The sequence below is a fragment of the Echiichthys vipera genome (assembly GCF_963691815.1).
Source record: "Echiichthys vipera genome assembly, chromosome: 7".
Classification (NCBI taxonomy): domain Eukaryota; kingdom Metazoa; phylum Chordata; class Actinopteri; order Perciformes; family Trachinidae; genus Echiichthys; species Echiichthys vipera.
Window position 1 is genome coordinate 33,431,907 of NC_139832.1, and position 18,295 is coordinate 33,450,201.

The 18,295-nt window shown below is 43.5% G+C and overlaps 2 protein-coding genes across 2 annotated transcripts in view; one reads left to right on the top strand and one right to left on the bottom strand.

Annotated features, from left to right (window-relative positions):
* Window positions 1-17,097, top strand: part of ckap5 (cytoskeleton associated protein 5) — a 79,519-nt gene extending 62,422 nt beyond the window's left edge. The window contains 11 exon segments of the mRNA XM_083916810.1: window positions 1,401-1,580; window positions 1,729-1,916; window positions 4,367-4,439; window positions 4,529-4,717; window positions 4,859-4,996; window positions 11,300-11,383; window positions 11,534-11,603; window positions 11,606-11,659; window positions 11,662-11,691; window positions 11,777-11,898; window positions 14,979-17,097. Coding sequence (XP_083772936.1) covers window positions 1,401-1,580; window positions 1,729-1,916; window positions 4,367-4,439; window positions 4,529-4,717; window positions 4,859-4,996; window positions 11,300-11,383; window positions 11,534-11,603; window positions 11,606-11,659; window positions 11,662-11,691; window positions 11,777-11,898; window positions 14,979-15,242 — 1,392 coding nt within the window. The 3' untranslated portion in view covers window positions 15,243-17,097.
* Window positions 17,098-18,107: 1,010 nt separating this feature from the next.
* LOC310948887 (homeobox protein DBX1-B-like) overlaps window positions 18,108-18,295 on the bottom strand; it is a gene marked incomplete at both ends in the record, with an annotated part of 5,105 nt that continues 4,917 nt past the window's right edge. Inside the window, one exon of the mRNA XM_083916169.1 lies at window positions 18,108-18,295. This exon is cut by the window's right edge and continues 100 nt beyond it. Within this exon, the coding sequence (XP_083772295.1) occupies window positions 18,108-18,295 (188 nt within the window).

Here is an 18,295-nt window from a genome sequence, read left to right on the forward strand (position 1 = left end):
GCTTATTGTTAAATGTCTTGGCAAAAGTACAATGGACCTTGGAATTGCCAAAATTGCATCAACTGATTCAATTCTGTTCAGAAAGGTTCTTTTATATGGTTATCAATTAATATTAGCTATCATAAATAATTATCAAAGATAAAAAATAATGATATAAATAAGGGAAAGTGACAGCTAATATCAAGTGAAACATACTAAACTATTAAAGTTGCGGTCAGCAACATTTGTTTGATCGTATTCACTGAAGCCAACACTATGCGCCGATAGAACAACATAAATCATCCGGTTTTAGAAAAAACACGGACCCCTACATGCACCTAGAGCCTGTTGTTTGTTTTGCAAAAATCCACCGGGCCGTATCATCCTGTCCACTCAGCGCAGAGCTGACTCTCAGCCACAGTTTGTTCCCTCCCCCCTCACGCATGTTACAATATCACAGGCACGCGCCTCAAGCTAGGCATACGCTAAATGTTAGCAGTTGCTATCTATGAGTAAGTTAGCCAGCCTACCTCCATGTAGCATGTACGCCATGTTTTTTATTGATGAGAAAGACACAAGCACGTTCACAGGAATCTGGTGCACACGCACTGACGAGCACTCGATGGGAGGGAGCCGAGGAGCTTGGTGGTAGAGGGGGAGGGCCGTGAGAGCTGTAAACATTCGAAATTTAACTGTGTCAACTCGATCTGCCAGATTTGTCAACTGGAGCTTTAATTTAGGAATATGATTAATAATCACAACAACAAAATCACTGTCAGTAGCTAGTAAGATGAAGGATTTGGGAGTTCTATCCAGAAGAGGGTGGCATATTCATCTTTGTGTAATATTAAATAAACAATATTGTACTTGCGTCCCCTTTGTTTGATCATGAGCATGTGGTCAGACCGGCTTTGGGCCTTGTCTTTGTCTTGATCGATCAAGTCGGGTTCTGATCAGGCTGAAAGTTCAAATTAATCCAGAATTGAACAAATAACTGTGCCATAGAAGTATCCATTAAGGCCAAAAAGGAAAAGAGGACTGTTTGCTCTGTTCTCAAATGTAGAAAAAAAAGCAAGTCTCAGGTACTCTTGGATAAACAGGAAGTCAATCCAGGTGCTCCAAAAGTCATGAAATAATTCAAAGGCCTTTTATTACAGTGACTTGATCATTCAAACAGCCAACATCTTTTAACGTGTGTGTGTGTGTGTGTGTGTGTGTGTGTGTGTGTGTGTGTGTGTGTGTGTGTGTGTGTGTGTGTGTGTGTGTGTGTGTGTGTGTGTGTGTGTGTGTGTGTGTGTGTGTGTGTGTGTGTGTGTGTGTGTGTGTGTGTGTGTGTGTGTGTGTGTGTGTGTGTGTGTGTGTGTGTGTGTGTGTGTGTGTGTGTGTGTGTGTGTGTGTGTGTGTGTGTGTGTGTGTGTCAGATCGATGAGGTGTTGCGGCAGGAGGACAAAGCAGAAGTCATGTCGGGACACATTGATCAGTTCCTCATTGCTACCTTCATGCAGCTGAGGCTCATCTACAGCACGCACATGGCTGATGACCGGCTGGACAAGAAGGACATCATCAAACTATACAGCTGCATCATAGGAAACATGCTATCTGTGAGTCACTGCCCGCAGCTACCCTGCTACATACGCTAACGTGAAGTGTCAGCAACAATAACTACGTTGATGGGGTTGATTAGGAACCTGAGATTGACTGAAGATAATGATGATGAGACACTTACATCTGTCCTCATCTTTCTGTTAGTTGTTCTCTATGGAGTCCTTGGCCAGAGAGGCTTCAATGGGTGTGTTGAAGGACCTGATGCACGGCGTGATAACACTGATGCTGGACGGCAGAGTGGAGGACATGGAAGATGCACAGCAGCTCATCAGATCCGTCAACCTGCTGGTAACCAGAGTCCTGGAGAAGTCGGACCAAACGAACATATTTAGGTTAGTGTGAAGGGATTCATCATATTATGTCATCTTTTTCAAAAGCCCGATAGTTATTTTATTTCACTGGGTCTGTAGGACGTCTTGTTGCTAACTTTCAGGGCTAACTCCCTTCACTTTAATCAGCAGTTAGAATTTGGCTTGGGTCTTGAGGAGTTTATTCGCATTTATTCACCAGCAAATAGCCTAAACTGTGCACTATTGTTGCACGGTAAACCGATTATAAAAAGGTAGGGCGGTACCGAGCCGTTACAAACAATACTATCTCATGTTTTATTAGTATCTTTACTTTATGAACTTAGTGCAACAGCAGGGCAGCATGTCTGTGTGCAGTGGACATGGATTCATAGTTAAATGTCACTCAAACAGAGTGAGACAGACATGGCTGGAAGTGGCATGAATGCTCCTGCTGACCGTCTAAGCCCATGGAAATCACACAGCCCGTCTGTAAACGATTCTTTAAATCGATACAGACCAAGGGAGCCAACACGTCCAACTTGGAGAAACATGGAGCTGACTGACATGAGGACTTGTTTAGAGAGTTCAGAGAGCTGCAGGGTAGATAACACAAATATCCCCCGGATGTAATGTGAAGTCAAGTGAGTGTTTATTTAGTGACAAGTGAACTTTTTTCGCCATCAGAGTTGGACGGGTAAAGCTAACTGTTTAACTGTCCGATGTGGTTCACACATCTCTGTATGCAAACGCAAGTGTGATGAACAACACCAGTTATAAATGAACTATTAGTCAATCAGTACTGGTGATATAATCACAGCATGTACATTTTTGTCAATAATTTACAATACATGTTGTAATTTATATTAGTAGAAAATGACAATGACAAAAAATTTAAAGGAATCATGGTTTTCATGCCTTTCCACTGTAGCTGATTGCCTGAATGTTCTTTTCTCAGCGTGCCAGTCAGTGTTTAATCAGACAATGCAATGGTTAGGTTCGTATTGAAAGGTCAGTCCCCACATGGATAAATTAATCAGTGTTAAAAGGCGTTAAAAATCACCAGACAGAAGGATCACAATTATGCAGGCAATAATTACAGCCACAATGAGCTACATTCTGCATCAGAAAATGTCTTTTAAACAATTGTCCAAAAGTCCAAATAATGTTCCCCAACATAAAAAGTCCATAGTTAAATCAAAAATCAAAAACTTTGGTTGTATTTTGTAGGAGTGAATCATCTTCTCAAACTAAATAATAAAGGATCTCTGAGAAGTTTCAGTCTCAGTTAGGAGTGGAGCCCCTTCCCAAACAATTCAACAAACGATCTGCGCCCCCTAATATAATGGTTCATGTACAGGTGCCCTGTTGAGTTTTCGTCATTCAGCATTAATCACCAAAACACGTCTTGTGTATTCTCGAACTCAGACATGTGTTTTAAACAAATTGGCTTCACAAAGGTTTACTTTATTGGCTTTTAAGTATTTGAAATCCTGTGATGTTCGTGCAGTAATGCTGATTTAACCTACACAAGATCGTTATCACATGTCATTGTGTTCTGGAGCATGTCCCCTGAAAATCAGAACACAACGAAAGCATGAGCTGCCTTCAGAGAGTTGTTGGCATGCAAGAACATCAAACACCAGGAGAAAGCTGAGCCCTTGTTTCGGCTCACCTCTTCAGACACACATTCCATCGTCTATTTTCTCTTTTTCTTCCTTCTGTGCAAAAAATACACTACACATTCCTCCACAGACTCCATTTTTTATGTTTACAACTGTAGTCATGAAAACGGTCTGATTAGCACCATCCCCCCTTAAGGACTGATGTACTTTACCTGCCCAGCTCAAGCAGTGAACAGTCAGTGTGTTTGTGTCAGCTGGGCCAGGTGTTGTCGTTTGCGTGTCATTTGTGGACCATGTATCGAGCCTTACTAACACGCTTCAGTGCTGTGTGATGCTTGGTATGACTTCATTGTGTAACCCACATGCATGTGCACGCATGAGGAACAAAACACTGTCCCAGAGAAAAACACCTACATTGCACTAGTAGAGGTCAGAAAGGCCAAAGAGAACCTTTAATTTCTCAAACAGCAGGCATGTGAGTATGGACTGAACTGTAGATGTGATACCAAAACTGAAAAACAATTCTCTGGTTTATCAGTGAAGTGTCTAAACTTCACTGCAGACTGAGTAGGGCTGCTGCGTTTAGTTGTCATAATCGATGACGTCAATATGTTTGGGCGACGCATTTAGGAAAAAAAAAAAATGTTTTTACTGTTTCTAAAATGTTTCAATACGTGCTTATCAGTGTTTCTGATAAAATATTAGTCAGTGGCAGGCCTAGACTGGAGTCTCTGAACGGTTCCAATGCAGGTAGAATGTGCATCGACAGGGTCCGCCTTATATAGCCAACCTCTGGTGTGAAATGATTTTAGAAGAAACCTTTTGAATCTGTTTAGTTGAAGCCCTCAATCCCTCTATCCCTCTCTGCAGTGCTCTGTTGGTTTTGCTTCAGGACAGTTTAGTCACGACAGCCCCTCCCATGTTCTCTGAGCTGGTCATGAAGGTAAGGCCAGGATCTAACGTCCTCATACTGCCACTGCTATCTGATAACATGCTGTGTCACGCCTCAGACTGACTCGTGTGTTTCTTCAGTGTTTGTGGAGGATGATCCGCTTCCTCCCAGAGACCATCAACAACATCAACCTGGATCGGATCTTACTGGACGTCCACAACTTCATGAAGGTTTATCCCAAAGAGAAACTCAAGCAGCTCAAGAGTGACGTTCCACACAGAACCCTCAAGACTCTGCTACACACACTCTGCAAGCTCACGGGGGCCAAGGTAACACACACACACACACACACACACACAATGGGGGTTCAATCATATTCTTAGTTATTGTTCTGCTGTTAACTATATTTATTTTTTACTTATTGAGTTTTGATATTTTGGTTATGATATTATTAATACATTCATAAACAGATCCTGGACCACCTATCAATGATAGAGAATCGTAATGAGTCAGAGTTGGAGGCCCATCTGAGGCGGGTGGTCAAACACTCTGGAAACCTGTCAGGACTCAAGAGTGACCGTGGCAACGAGAAGACTGGTCTACACACGGTGAGCAACACATACACCACACACGTTGTATTAAGGCTCATTTATGCTTTACGTTAGATACGGATACGGGCGCAGTGTTTCCCCTACCATTATATCGGGGGGGGGGGGGGGGCTTTAGGGCCCAGACTGAAAGTCGCTCAGCGAAGGCCCTATTGAAATTGCTAAAATTATTTATGTATACACACACACACACACACACACCCCAGTGAATTGCCTTATTGGTAGCTTTATCATATTCAAAAACTCTCCAAACTTCACAGATCATTCGGCGGTGGTGAAAATTTACATATTTCAGTGTTTTCAAAATTGGGGGCGGCATATTGACTCCCTGGTGCCCCCTGGAATTCAGCCCCAACTCCTAGATTGACGTAAATTTATGAAAACCGGTGAATATATAGAACCCACTCAGACATACAAAAAAGCCCCTTGGAAGTATATCCGAAAGTCGGCCCTTTGGAATTTGATGGCCATTTTTGCACATTTGCCCGTGTCGTACTTTAACAAACTCCTCCTAGGGATTTAACACGATTGACTTAAAAATCAGCCAGTATCATCTAAAGACATGTCTGATTAAACGGTACTCTGCACTTTTTCTATTTTTTGCTCCATATCGCCTTAGATAAGCATCAAAGTTAGGCCTTTTGCCATAGTTAAGAAACAGGACACACATACATTGTTCAATCTGCACCAAATTCCTCATGTATGACAAGAGTCATGGCCTGAACACACCTACATCTCAATATGGACACTGCTAGCGCCCCCCATTGGCAGGATGAAAAATTACAAAGATTATCCGATTTACATGAAATTTCCATTGTGGATTCTGGATTCATGTACGGAAACATATGGCATGTTTTGTGCATGTTGGGTAATGTAATAACCAATAATTTTGGGCTTCTCGCCATGAAACAGGAAGTCGCTCTAACTTAAATATACATTGTCTAAACTGTGTTAAGCTCAGCTGCATAAATAAATCACGTTGGCTTATTACTAATGTTAGCTTTGTGAGAGATTCATTTTTAGATTGGCATTACTTTAAAAATATATGTTATTTAAGGATTTTCTTGTCGGTGCCTCCATCTGCTGGCTAACGCCGTTCTACAGGGAGAAATACTCGTTAATTATTATTGTCGGCTGAAGGCAAGTTTACGTTTACGGTTTATTGTTAACGCAAAAACATTAACGTTATGGGGTCATAAGCTTTTGCAATTACACTGTGTTTGAGAGGCTTTTTTGGAGGATTTTTTATTTATTTCACAGAAAGAGCTCGCTGACATTAAACATCTCTTTTTTCAGAGTGCTCTGAGACAGACAGCAGCACGACTGACACCGTTTCTGACAAACATAATGAGCAGCCCAATGTAAAATACATGACTATATTACAACTAAAATGTATCAAATTAGTAAAATAAGCAAAAATACATCATAATCATGAATATATAATGCAGAATATCTACTAACTTGCCTCCAAGTTATTATCAAATGTCTTAAAATCCTCCAATGAGAGCAGGACCTGGAGTTTCAGGTGTGTAATAAGTTCAGGTAAATAAGCCTGTGAATGTTCTCATTCGTCCAGGTCATCGTTATCCTCAAAGCAATTAGTACATCCATGAGACCTTGTGGGCAGTTATGGGAGCTGTGAGCAAATTGTAGAATGCAAAGAGTAGGAGGAAGATGTTATCTCAGTATGAGCCCATGGCGGACAGTGAATAAAATTTTATTAAGTGTTTTAAACTCTATCTAAGAGCGGATTTGGGTCGCAACAAAATCTTTAAACTTACTATACTATTAAACTGTTCATCGTCCCAGGTGGGCGCATAAACCGAAACTAAGACCAGTGGTGTGTTCTGGAGTGTGCCCAAAACTATGACATAGTGGCCGTCAGTATCTAGGATTACATTTGTTGGCTCAAACAGGACCCTTTTATGAATGATGATAGCTGCCCCTCTAACTCTATCTGTAAATTTGGAATGGAATAAGTGACTCATCCACGCCCTCTTAATACGCGGGGTTTCAGCTGATAGGACAGAACACCACACCACCACAAAAGCAACCTGGTTTATGCTGTCCAATGCAACGAGGAATGCAAAGATCTTTACATTGGAGAAACAAAACAACCACTGCATAAACGCATGGCCCAACACAGGAGAGCTAACTCCTCAGGCCTGGACTCGGCTGTCCACTTACACCTCAAGGAGAAAGCCCACTCCTTTGATGACAGCAATGTCCAAATCTTGGACAGAGAGGACAGATGGTTTGAAAGAGGAGTAAAAGAAGCCATCTATGTAAAAGTGGAGAAACCATCGCTAAACAGAGGAGGGGGTCTGAGACACCACTTATCTCCAATTTACAATGCCGCCCTTTCATCCCTTCCCAGGAGATTCAACAATTTAACCTCAAAGGACAACTCTTCACACATGGCCCGGGTCACCCCAACGACTGTCGTTCAGACTCAATAGAGCACTAACGTCGTCGAAACCAACTGCCCACCACCGACTGTCACTCTAACGACGGGCGTGGGCACTTGGAGCACAAAGGGTTTCAGTGACATCATCGGCCTTGTGAGAGGTTAAATACCTGGATCTCCACACCAGTTAGTTGGACCAGTCCCAGCCTGGTCAGATGCGTACATGAACTGATGAAGCCTCTTGGATGAGAGGTGAAACGTCTTCCTAGACAAACAACCAGTCCAGTTGTTTTTGACTGAAATTGCTTTGAGGATAAGTTCAGGTAAAGCGAGCAGCAGACTTTCTTTATTTACACTAGATTATAAGGTGTTATTAGTTGGGACCTTGTACAATACAGTTGCACTCCAACTCTTTTTTATTTTTAATTAAAACCATAAGATACTTGATTAGGACTCTGCTGCCCTCAGAGACTTGAGACCTGACTTGGACTTGCAAAAAGTGACTTGTGACCATATCTGATATTTCTGAAGGGGTTGGATTTTTTTATACCAGGCTAGTTTTTATTTTATTGGAGATTAAAATGTCTTAATAATTAGGGGCGCGGCCTCTTGAGTGACAGCTAGCCTCTGGCCCTCACTTCGCCTCGGAGGTATATGTCAGCCAGATGGACAGATCTCCCTCCCCTAACATCACATCAATGCCTTTTTTTGGTAAGAGGAAATGAGGGGGAGTCAAAGTCTGACAAAATGGAGACGATTGGATCAAGTTGAAAGAATGGAACTTGACGGATATGCTACGTCCATTTTTTATACAGTCTATGATACGGTGCAGTACCGTAGAAATCGTGTTGGCAGTTTCAGGCACTGTACACAGAAAGGTCTGTGATTAGCAGGAGCGAGCAAGTCATCAAAAGCCCCAACGGACATCGTGAAATACTGAAAGTGACGTTCGTCATCAGTTTCTCTCATCTGTAATACCAGTGTCTTGAATTCTCCGTCCACACTCCAGGCTGTATTTAGTGTCTCACAGACCACCGCTGTCTACGACGCTGCCGCCATTTTGGCTCCTTCTCAACAGACGCAGGATCCTTATCTCCTCCGTTGTCGCCATGTTTGTTGTTGTCATAAACTTTTTTTTCATCTTTTGTCTTAACAGTAAGACTATTACTAATTAGAGCCAGCAGTGGGTCCCAAGTTTGGTGGAATGCTGACAAAGATCCCCTCTGTGAAAATCTTAACTTTTCTAACAAGAGACATTGTAAAATTTCATGTATCCAACTGTTATGAGTTGGTAGAGAAACATGTTTCCATTTAATGAGAATGTTACGTCTGGCGAGCAGGGTGGTAAAGGCCACGACACGTGTAGTAATGAGCAGGTTTTTAGATGGTGGAAGCCCAAAAAGAGCAGTCAGGGGATTTGGTGCCAAATTTAAGAGCCTGTTTGAGGGTTTGCAATATATCGGACCAAAATTCAGCAAGCTTTGGGCACGAACAGAACATGTGTGCGTGGTTGGCTTGGGACTGCTTACAGCGGTTACAAGCAGCACTGTGACTAGGGTATATTTTAGCCAGTTTAGCATTGGTGGGGGGGGGGGGGGGGGGGTTTCGGAAAATGTGGGAATTGCTTCTGGATAAAATGTCTCATTTGAAGGCACCAAAAAAGTGGCTATTAGGCAGGCTGTATTTGTCCGACATAGATGCAAAGGACGCAAAAACACCTCCGTCATACAGGTCCTTTAGAGTTTTGAGGCCCTTATCTGACCATATGCGGAACATACGGTCAGTGCATGAAGGGAGAAACGCATAATTATTCAAAACTGGGGCAAGAGTCCAAGCCCTTTGCAAGCCGTACTGCTTCCTGAACTGGATCCAAATTTTAATGGCATTAACAACGACTGGATTGGGTGAGACCTTGTGGGCAGTTATAGGGAGCTGTGAGCAAATCGTAGAATGCAACTGGATTGGATGAGACCTTGTGGGCAGTTATGGGAGCTGTGAGCAAATTGTAGAATGCAAAGAGTAGGAGGAAGATGTTATCTCAGTATGAGCCCATGGCGGACAGTGAATAAAATTTTATTAAGTGTTTTAAACTCTATCTAAGAGCGGATTTGGGTCGCAACAAAATCTTTAAACTTACTATACTATTAAACTGTTCATCGTCCCAGGTGGGCGCATAAACCGAAACTAAGACCAGTGGTGTGTTCTGGAGTGTGCCCAAAACTATGACATAGTGGCCGTCAGTATCTAGGATTACATTTGTTGGCTCAAACAGGACCCTTTTATGAATGATGATAGCTGCCCCTCTAACTCTATCTGTAAATTTGGAATGGAATAAGTGACTCATCCACGCCCTCTTAATACGCGGGGTTTCAGCTGATATGAGATGTTTTCTGCAGAATCATCACATCCCCCCTGAATGTGCTGTAACTGTGTCAGGAACTTACCAATTTTGATCACATCGTTCATTCCCTTAGTATTGCAAAAAAATCAGACGCACTCCAGTACCTGTCTTTACAGCATTAGCCATAGGAACAATGATAATAAGTTAGAATGAAACTCCTTGACCTTAAAGTATTCTGTAGTAGTGGAGAAAGAGAGTTGGGAGGAAGGGTAAAAAGGCAAAAAAAAAAAAAAACCCAGACACACATAAAACAGAGCAAAACAACATAAAAGGAAACTAACAAAAACAATTGTGACCAATCTGAGGGCTACTCCCATAGAAAAAAACCATAATCTGAGCTCTCCAGCTCGCAGCTCACAGCTAAACTAAGCTTCCAGGGTTTCCTCCCTTAACTAACAGTGTTTGACCTCTTGAGTCACATGAGAATAATACCGATGATAATAAAAAATAGTGGCAGCCATGTCAAATAAAACAAATTAAATTAGCCAGCAGAGGGCGCCAAGATGCCTCAGGGCAGGCAGGTCATGAAGGCCTCTCTCCACATCAAACAAGCGAAATAGAATATCTGTCTATACGAGGTCCCACCGTCCACCCTAGGCCAGAGTGCATACACTGCACTGGTACAGGTCACCTCCGCACATCAGCCCATGATAAGTGCCAGGCTGCAGTAAAACACTTCGACTGAACTAGTCACAGAAAATAAAAAACTTCAGATAACCCTATGGCGTTGGGTGATAAACATCCAGAATAAAATAAAGCTGTGAAGAAAATATATAATAGCAAACCACATGTGAACGAGCTTCCAGTGCCTGGCACGAAGGCGAATTTACCTTGAGGGAGCCTATCTTCTGAGCGTGGTCGGATACTGTGACATGGACGTGGTCCAGCTTTGCTTCGAGCGGTGAAATGAAGGCGTTCAAATCGGTGGAGAGGGCTTTAAACTTGGCGGAGAGGGCTACACAGTACGCTTTCAAGAGCTTAGTAATGGCCGCCATGCTAATATCGCCACCTGCCTCCTCTGCGGGGCTAGCTTTCGTCCCATGGTCTTTAACAGTCTGTCTGGTCGAATGCGTTGGCATATTAAGGATGTGTGTCTGTCAGACGAGATGAATATTACTATTGTAGTGACTTTCGGGGTCCTGAAAAGTGAAATCATCAAAAGTTGCGGGAGCAAGACTCAACCTGTGTCTACTCCATCTCAGCCAAACCAGAAGTTTGGGTTTGGTAATTTTTTTAATCTAAACAACGCCCTCTAGAGGATCTTTTGCTCAACGTCCATTCCAATGTAAAGGAGCATGAAAGCATGAGGGCAGGGAAATTTAGAACGTTGATAATGTGTGTCTATTTATGCACGAAATGGAACATAAATGAGCCTTTAGGTTCCTGTCGAGAATGATCATGAAAGCAGTAGCTCTAGTCTTCAGGGTCACGGTGTATCTAAATTAATTCTGATGATGGCTGGAACATGAATTCGTCTTTTGTGTTTTATTACCAGGAGGATCGGATGTCAAAAGCAAAGGTCAGTGACATTCTGTCTGAAATCTTCAAGAAGATCGGCTCAAAGGAGAACACTAAAGAGGTCAGTTCAGCTCTGTGCTGAAAAACATTCTCGAGTCAAAACCTGAGAGGAATGGTTCCATTACAGAAAACCTTCACAGATTCACGTGTATTATGACAAAGGGCTTGGAAAACACTGATGTTTCAGTAATGTGTCCATTCTTGTTCTCAGGGTTTGACTGAGTTGTATGAGTACAAACAGAAGTACTCTGATGCAGACCTGGAGCCCTTCCTCAAAAACACGTCCAGTTCTTCCAGAGCTACGTGGAGCGAGGCCTACGTGTGATCGAATCTGAGAGAGAGGCAAGACGCGCATCCAGACCTCAGCAGGTACAACAAGAAGCTGTCACTGTGCACTTTGGTCAGGAGCATGTCAGGCATGTAGAGTAACGTTTGTGTGTATGTGTCTCTGCAGTGATCCCTCAGCATGGTGTGGACTTCAGTTTGAGCAGCAACAATGAAGAGCTAAAACCAGCTGTTTACTATGAGAGACTCAAGATCCTCAGACAGAGACAAGGCCTGGAAAACACCTCCAGGGTCAGCTCTCTCTCTCTCTCTCTCTCTCTCTCTCTCTCTCTCTCTCTCTCTCTCTCTCTCTCTCTCTCTCTCTCTCTCTCACTCTCACTCTCACTCTCACTCTCACTCTCACTCTCTCTCTCTCACACACACTCACACACCCTCTCTCTCTCTCACACACACTCACACACCCGCTCTCTCTCTCACACTCAATCGCTTACTGAGCTTTCATCAAATTGACCATTTAAGTTAATTTGTCTAACTCTGTCATTGATTAGTGCATCACAAACAAAATGTAAACAAAGGTTTAGTCAGTTTGTTTTTTATCAGTTACTTTTCAAAATCAATAAATTAGATCCATCCAGAGCTTCTTATTTAACCCTTGACTGCCCCTTTTACTGGAGGGGTGAGGGTGGAGGATAGTGGGTGCTCAGGGGCAGACAGCGGGTCAACGGGTGTCCCAGAGAATTGGTGGATTGCTGTGACGATTGACTGGTTAGTTGGCTAGCCACCACCTATATGGATATATAAACATAATATCTATGATTCTACCATGCTTTCATGCTACACTGGTTGGAACATGGCTGGGGAGGCACACATGAGGGCACATCACACCAGACACACCATATGGATGGTGGTGTGTGCCAAGTTTGTTTGACTTGTGTCAGTTGCTTGTACGAGCAGCAAAGTTGTCCCTCTGACAATGACCTGTGTTTCATGATGTTGCTGGTGTTACCCCTTGAAAATAACTGATAACTTGGAGCTTTGTTTAGCCCTCTTCCTGATGAGATAGCAGGGCAGTGTGAGTGTGTGGGGGGTTGGGTTGTAGGGGCAGCAGGAGGTGAGCTAGCCCCGTTTGTACTCACACTGCCAGGGCCGGCCAATGCTTCTTGCTGTCCATACTCCATCACGCCGTAACACGTCACACGCATTGATCGCGTGTGTGGCTTTGTTTACAAATCTTTCCATAGACCTCAGAGTTTTTGTGCGTCTTGTCGACTGTTTTTGAATATTTTCATCCGACCAGATCTGCAGTAGACACTCCACCTCCGCATCACACCAACATGAACCTTTCACCGCCATTGTTGTTGTTGTTAAATGTCCGCGCATGGTCCGTCCTTCTATTTACATGTCCGAACAGGCGGACATAACGCTACTGCCGTAGGGCTCGTGCTCGTGCTCGTACACGTGCGCACGCTCGTGCTCGTACATGTGCAAACGGCTCCGCTAAAGCCCACCTCTTTCAAGCGGGCCGTGGACGGCCCGCTGGCCGCAGTTGTGGCCGGAGCGGGTGCACTCACACTGCTTAAAGGTACTAGGCTTTAGCTGAAAAAACGGTTTTGGCCGCGGCCAAAAGGACAGTGTGAGTAGGCTCTAAACCTGTTGAAAAAACTGGTTATACTGGTTAGCTGTATCCAGGCTCCCAGATGTCTGCCTGTCTTTCCCCTTCATCCCTGTGATGTGCTTCATTCCTGCCCTTACATCCCTCACACTGTTCTGTTGCAGTTTGGCCTCCAGCTTTCTCCTATAGTTGTCCTTGCCCGTCCTCAGCATTTCTCGTAGTTCGTGCTGCACTCTCCTCTGCTCCTCTCTGTCTCCTGACCTGAAAACCCTCTACTTCTTGTTCAGGAGGGCCTTCAGGTCACTGGTAATCCAGGGCTTGTTATTGGAGAAGCAGTGAACGGTCCGGGCTGGCATGGTGGTGTCCTCGCAGAATCTAATATAGTCCGTAATGCAGTTGGTCATTTTATCAATGTCCTCCCCATGGCATCATATGCGTCCATGGCATTAGCATATGATAAATCCAATGTTTTATTGTCTTTGGTGGGACAGTCAACATACTGATGGAAATTATTTACGGTGTTGTTTAGTGAGGCAGGATTAAAATCACCTGTAATAGCCATGAACACATCCGGATGTTCAGTCTGCAGTTTTGTGGTGGCCGAGCTGATAACCTTACAGGTTACAGCTGGATCAGCTGACAGGGGAATGTAGACAGCGATAACAATGGCGGACGTGAACTCCCTCTGCAAATAATACGGACGCATTCCCACAGCCAGCAGTTCAATGTCTGTGGTACAGACACGTTCCTTCACACAGACATGTCCGGGATTGCACCACCTCTCAATCATAAAGTGCAAGCCCACCACCCTCCTTCTTCCGCCTTTTGGAACAATCTCTCTCCACGTACCAAACCGTAACCGGGAACCTCGACGCTGCAGTCCGGGATGTGCGAGTGCAAGCGATGTTTCACTGAAGCAAAATAAGCTACACTTGCGGTACTCCCTCCGGGTCTTCACCAGCGCTGAAAGTGTGTCCATCTTATTCCCCAAAGACCTCACGTTTCCCATTCTAATCACTGGGACTGCTGGCTTATATCTTCTTCTTCTCTCCCTCCGTTTGTTTCCAGCCCTGCAGCCCCGATGTCTCCTCCGTAGCTCCTGCGGGACCACAGGTCTGTCTCCGGGCAGGAGCAAAGGCTTTCACACTGCAATCAGCTGTTCAAACATGTGAACAATGCCCCCATCACTACCGGCAAGGTTCTCTGTTACAAAAAGTATCAGAAGAACACAGAGAGCAGTAACAAAACTTAGGCCAGCCATTGTCTCAGCGTTTATGCACGAAATGTGATTAATTCGACAAAACAAACGAAAAGACTGAAACCAACAAATAAGTAGCTCCCGCTTGAGGCAGCGCCAGAGAGTGTTTGGGCATGTATGTGACGTTGGGCCGAGGGAGATACGTCCGTCTGGCTGACGTATACCTCCGAGGAGAAGTGAGGACCAGGGGCTAGCTGTCACTCAAGAGGTCAATGAAAAACTGCTCTATTAGGAAACCTGCCCCTAGTGGACACTCTGAAAACTGCAGTTTTTTGAGCTTCCTGATTGGATCAGCCAAGAAGTCGCTGAGGTTGCGGCTTGGTTGGTACCAACTGATTCGTTGGATCGTCCAGTAAAGTCTGTTAACGTCAGCTCACTGTCATTTTAAAAAGCAAACTAGTGAAAAACAGAATGCATTGGAATTAGAGAAAAGCCATGTGTGTATGCATATATAATAGCGGCTAACATATCTCTTCACCTTCCTGCTCTCTCCACCTGCAGCAGAGTGTTGGAGGAAGTGAGGACGAGCCTCAGCAGCGACCTCCCATTTCCTCTTTGCTGTCCTCTAAGCCGTTGGTGGCCTCCTCCACCGACATGCTCCACAGTAAGCTGTCTCAACTCAAAGAGTCCCGAGAGCTGTACCAGCAGGAACACAACACACACTCCCATTCCCCGACGCACGCACACACCCGCTCAGCTTCACCGGCAGACAACCTGGACGACCTGAAGAAACGTCTGGAGAGGATAAAGAGCAAGCAGCAGTAAGGAGCGCCGCATCACCACCTCATCTCATCCATAAAAGCCTGTGGAGCTGGTAGTAGAAAATAAAACCTCCTCCTTTTTAACTTGTTGTGTGCTTACTGTATACTCATTTTCTGGAGGATGGAAATAGGAAGCACTCTTAAGATCACCCGTCTATCAACAAATCAGGTAGCAGCAGATAAAACGCACCCTACAGTTTGAACCGGACTCCACCCACTGTGCCTGTAAGTTATTAGACATCAAATGCACCCTAATCTGATTGTACTTGAGTACATTCAGATTGAACCAAGGCTATGACTGGGATGTTCAGCCTCTACACACACACACACACACACACACACTGAAGAAACCATCCGTGTGTTTTTGGCTGCTATTCAAATTTCTCAGAGTTCTGTTCCACAAAAAGCTGAATGCAGAGTCTCTGAGTGAGCTTTGATGTGGGCATCACGCCCCTCCCTTCCCTCCCCACTGATCTGTCCTGCCCTCGGCTGTCCCACCTGTATCTGTCTCATATGTACACATTTTACTTTTCCTCCCAGCCAAACAAACGATGTGATGATAATGCTCCCATCTGTATGAGTATCATGGCACAATATGTTTGTACATATTTATAGGTTAACCACTTAACTGTTATGAAGTGATTCTCATGTGGTTTCAGGACAAAACAAATGTCAAGAAATGTTGTTTCATCCTGTTTTACTATGACGTGCAACATCCCTGCTGCTGTGTTTGGATGGAGACACCTGATTTTTTGCTGTGTAAATGCAGCATGTGACTGCCCCCTTGTGGCTGAACGCTCACAGTGTCAGTTTGTAATTTTCTGCTGAACTTCTGTTTGCACTGGGACTGCACTCTCATTTGGTGTGTGTGCAGAAAGTTCACATTTGTTACATTTGTGTTGGTAAGTAAACATGAGCATTGTTGGTAGCAAAGCTAATAGTTAATCCCTTCTCATAACAGTGCAAATAGATCTTTAAGCTCCAGCACTTACTTTAATCAACAAAGTGTCTGATTTCTATCACTTTCAGACATTTTTTCTGGCACAAGATCAGTTGAACTGCACTTCACAGTGGCATCAAGTCCTCTGTCGTCTTCTACCCTGACGGGCTCAAACTGACACCTCTGAAAGCCTGTTTAAGGAAGTTCTTTGTTTTAACAGGTGTTTGGACAGGGTTGCATACATAGTCTGTCCAGTTTTATCCTCTAAGTGTAGTCTGGCCCTCTAGAAAGCATTCAGTTTTTTTCAGTCCTGAGATTTTAAGGTTTTGAGACTTTTTTCTGCCAGCCAAACTCTAAATGATCACCTGTAGTGTTTGATTTTGATAAAAACTTCAGACTTGGTGGTACACGCTTAAAAACGGCTCTTTTATTATGGAGAAGTGGCACAATTTAGCACGACCCACCATTGCTTCTCAGCCAATGGGGACTAAGAAGCTGTCCGCTGTAAAAGCGTGCTTAGCTGTGTACAGGTGTTTCAGTTGTGTGGTGGACTGTGCAGCGGGGTTACCATTTGGCTGTTAAATACTGTACTTAATGTCCTCCACTAACACCTTCCCTCAGTTATTTAACATCAGCCATTCCAATATGTTTGTAGGCTTAAAGAGTATGGCATGAAGTCTAATTGTTTTTTTCCTCATGTAAATAAAGTTTGCATTAACAAAACTTGTGTAATTAAGTCATTGTTATTATGATGATTAAATCTGTCAAAAAAGAAACACAATTTTTTTATTTCATTTGAATGTCAGTACTAGTCTTACATGGTTGTACTACAGCTTTCCTTGTATAATCCATAGTGGAAAATGGCAATAAAGTATTTTTGAGTGGAGTCATCTCCACTCAAAAAAGTGTTTTTCCTCTGTTCCTGGCCTCTTAAATGTCTCACACGGTCAGTGGCTTGTAACTGATCACGTTTTGTCACTTTTTATATTCCTCTCCTGAAGAAGTTTGTGCACAAATCTGACCTCTAACATTCAAACGTATTCTTGCAGCTTTAGTTGGAACGTCACCAGTTGCAGCTGGCCCACAGAGGTCGCTGCCCCTCCTACTTTACATCGAAGTTAATACATCTTTCATTTATTAATTATTTTCATCCTATGATTCCAATTGTGTGGTCAATGGGGTTTTTTTTTTAATGCCAGGTGACGTCTGTTTAACGTCTAATGTTGACGTCTGTGGGACCTCGGCTTGTGAACGTCTTTTCATTTTAGACTACTATAATAATATGGCACTTACTGGCAATATACTTTTTAATGATATGAACTGTAGAAATATGCAGGTTTATTTACCGCTATGATCTTAAATGTTAATGTGCAGTAAGTAGTATACAGGTCTAAAGCTCACAGCAGCAGGTTTAGACTAAAGCACAGGTGCAGTTCAAAGATTCAGGGACACTGCAGACTAAGCTGATGACTAACAGCCTAGAGTGTTTCACAGGCTGGTTCTAGCTAATGCTGACAGAACATTAGATCACTATAGAGTTTCAAATGAAGCCAATGAGATTTCATATCAGAACACTTCATTGAGACTTGTCAAGATTTATTTGAGAAAATATAGAGAATAAAAATATGTATGAAAAGAACAAATTATATAAGTTTCAAACATTTGAATCTACAAATATCTAAAAAAAAATTAAAAAAAGCTCAGAATATTTTATTTACTGTATACAGATATACTGAACTACATATAAACACTGTACAGACGTATGGCACAAAGGGTGAGGCTGAGATAATACAACTATGTACAGAGCAGACTCAAGCACACCTCCATCGATCACTGTCATCCTTCACAGCTGACAGTGTCTTACTATAGTGGACTGTTGTGTAAAACGAATCAAGAGTGGTGTCAAATCTGTGAATCTTTTCTGAAGTCTTACGACACAGTGATCTCACTATCTGACTCTGAGAGCTCCGACTGTTTGCTGGACTCTGACGGAGAGGAGGGATTGTGATGGTGGTGGTGGTGAAGATCCAGCTGGACTTGGCTGGTGGGTGCAGGCCTGTCCAGCCTGTGGCAGTGGGTGCTGCCTACATCAGTGAGGTCTGGGTGGGGGTTGGTTT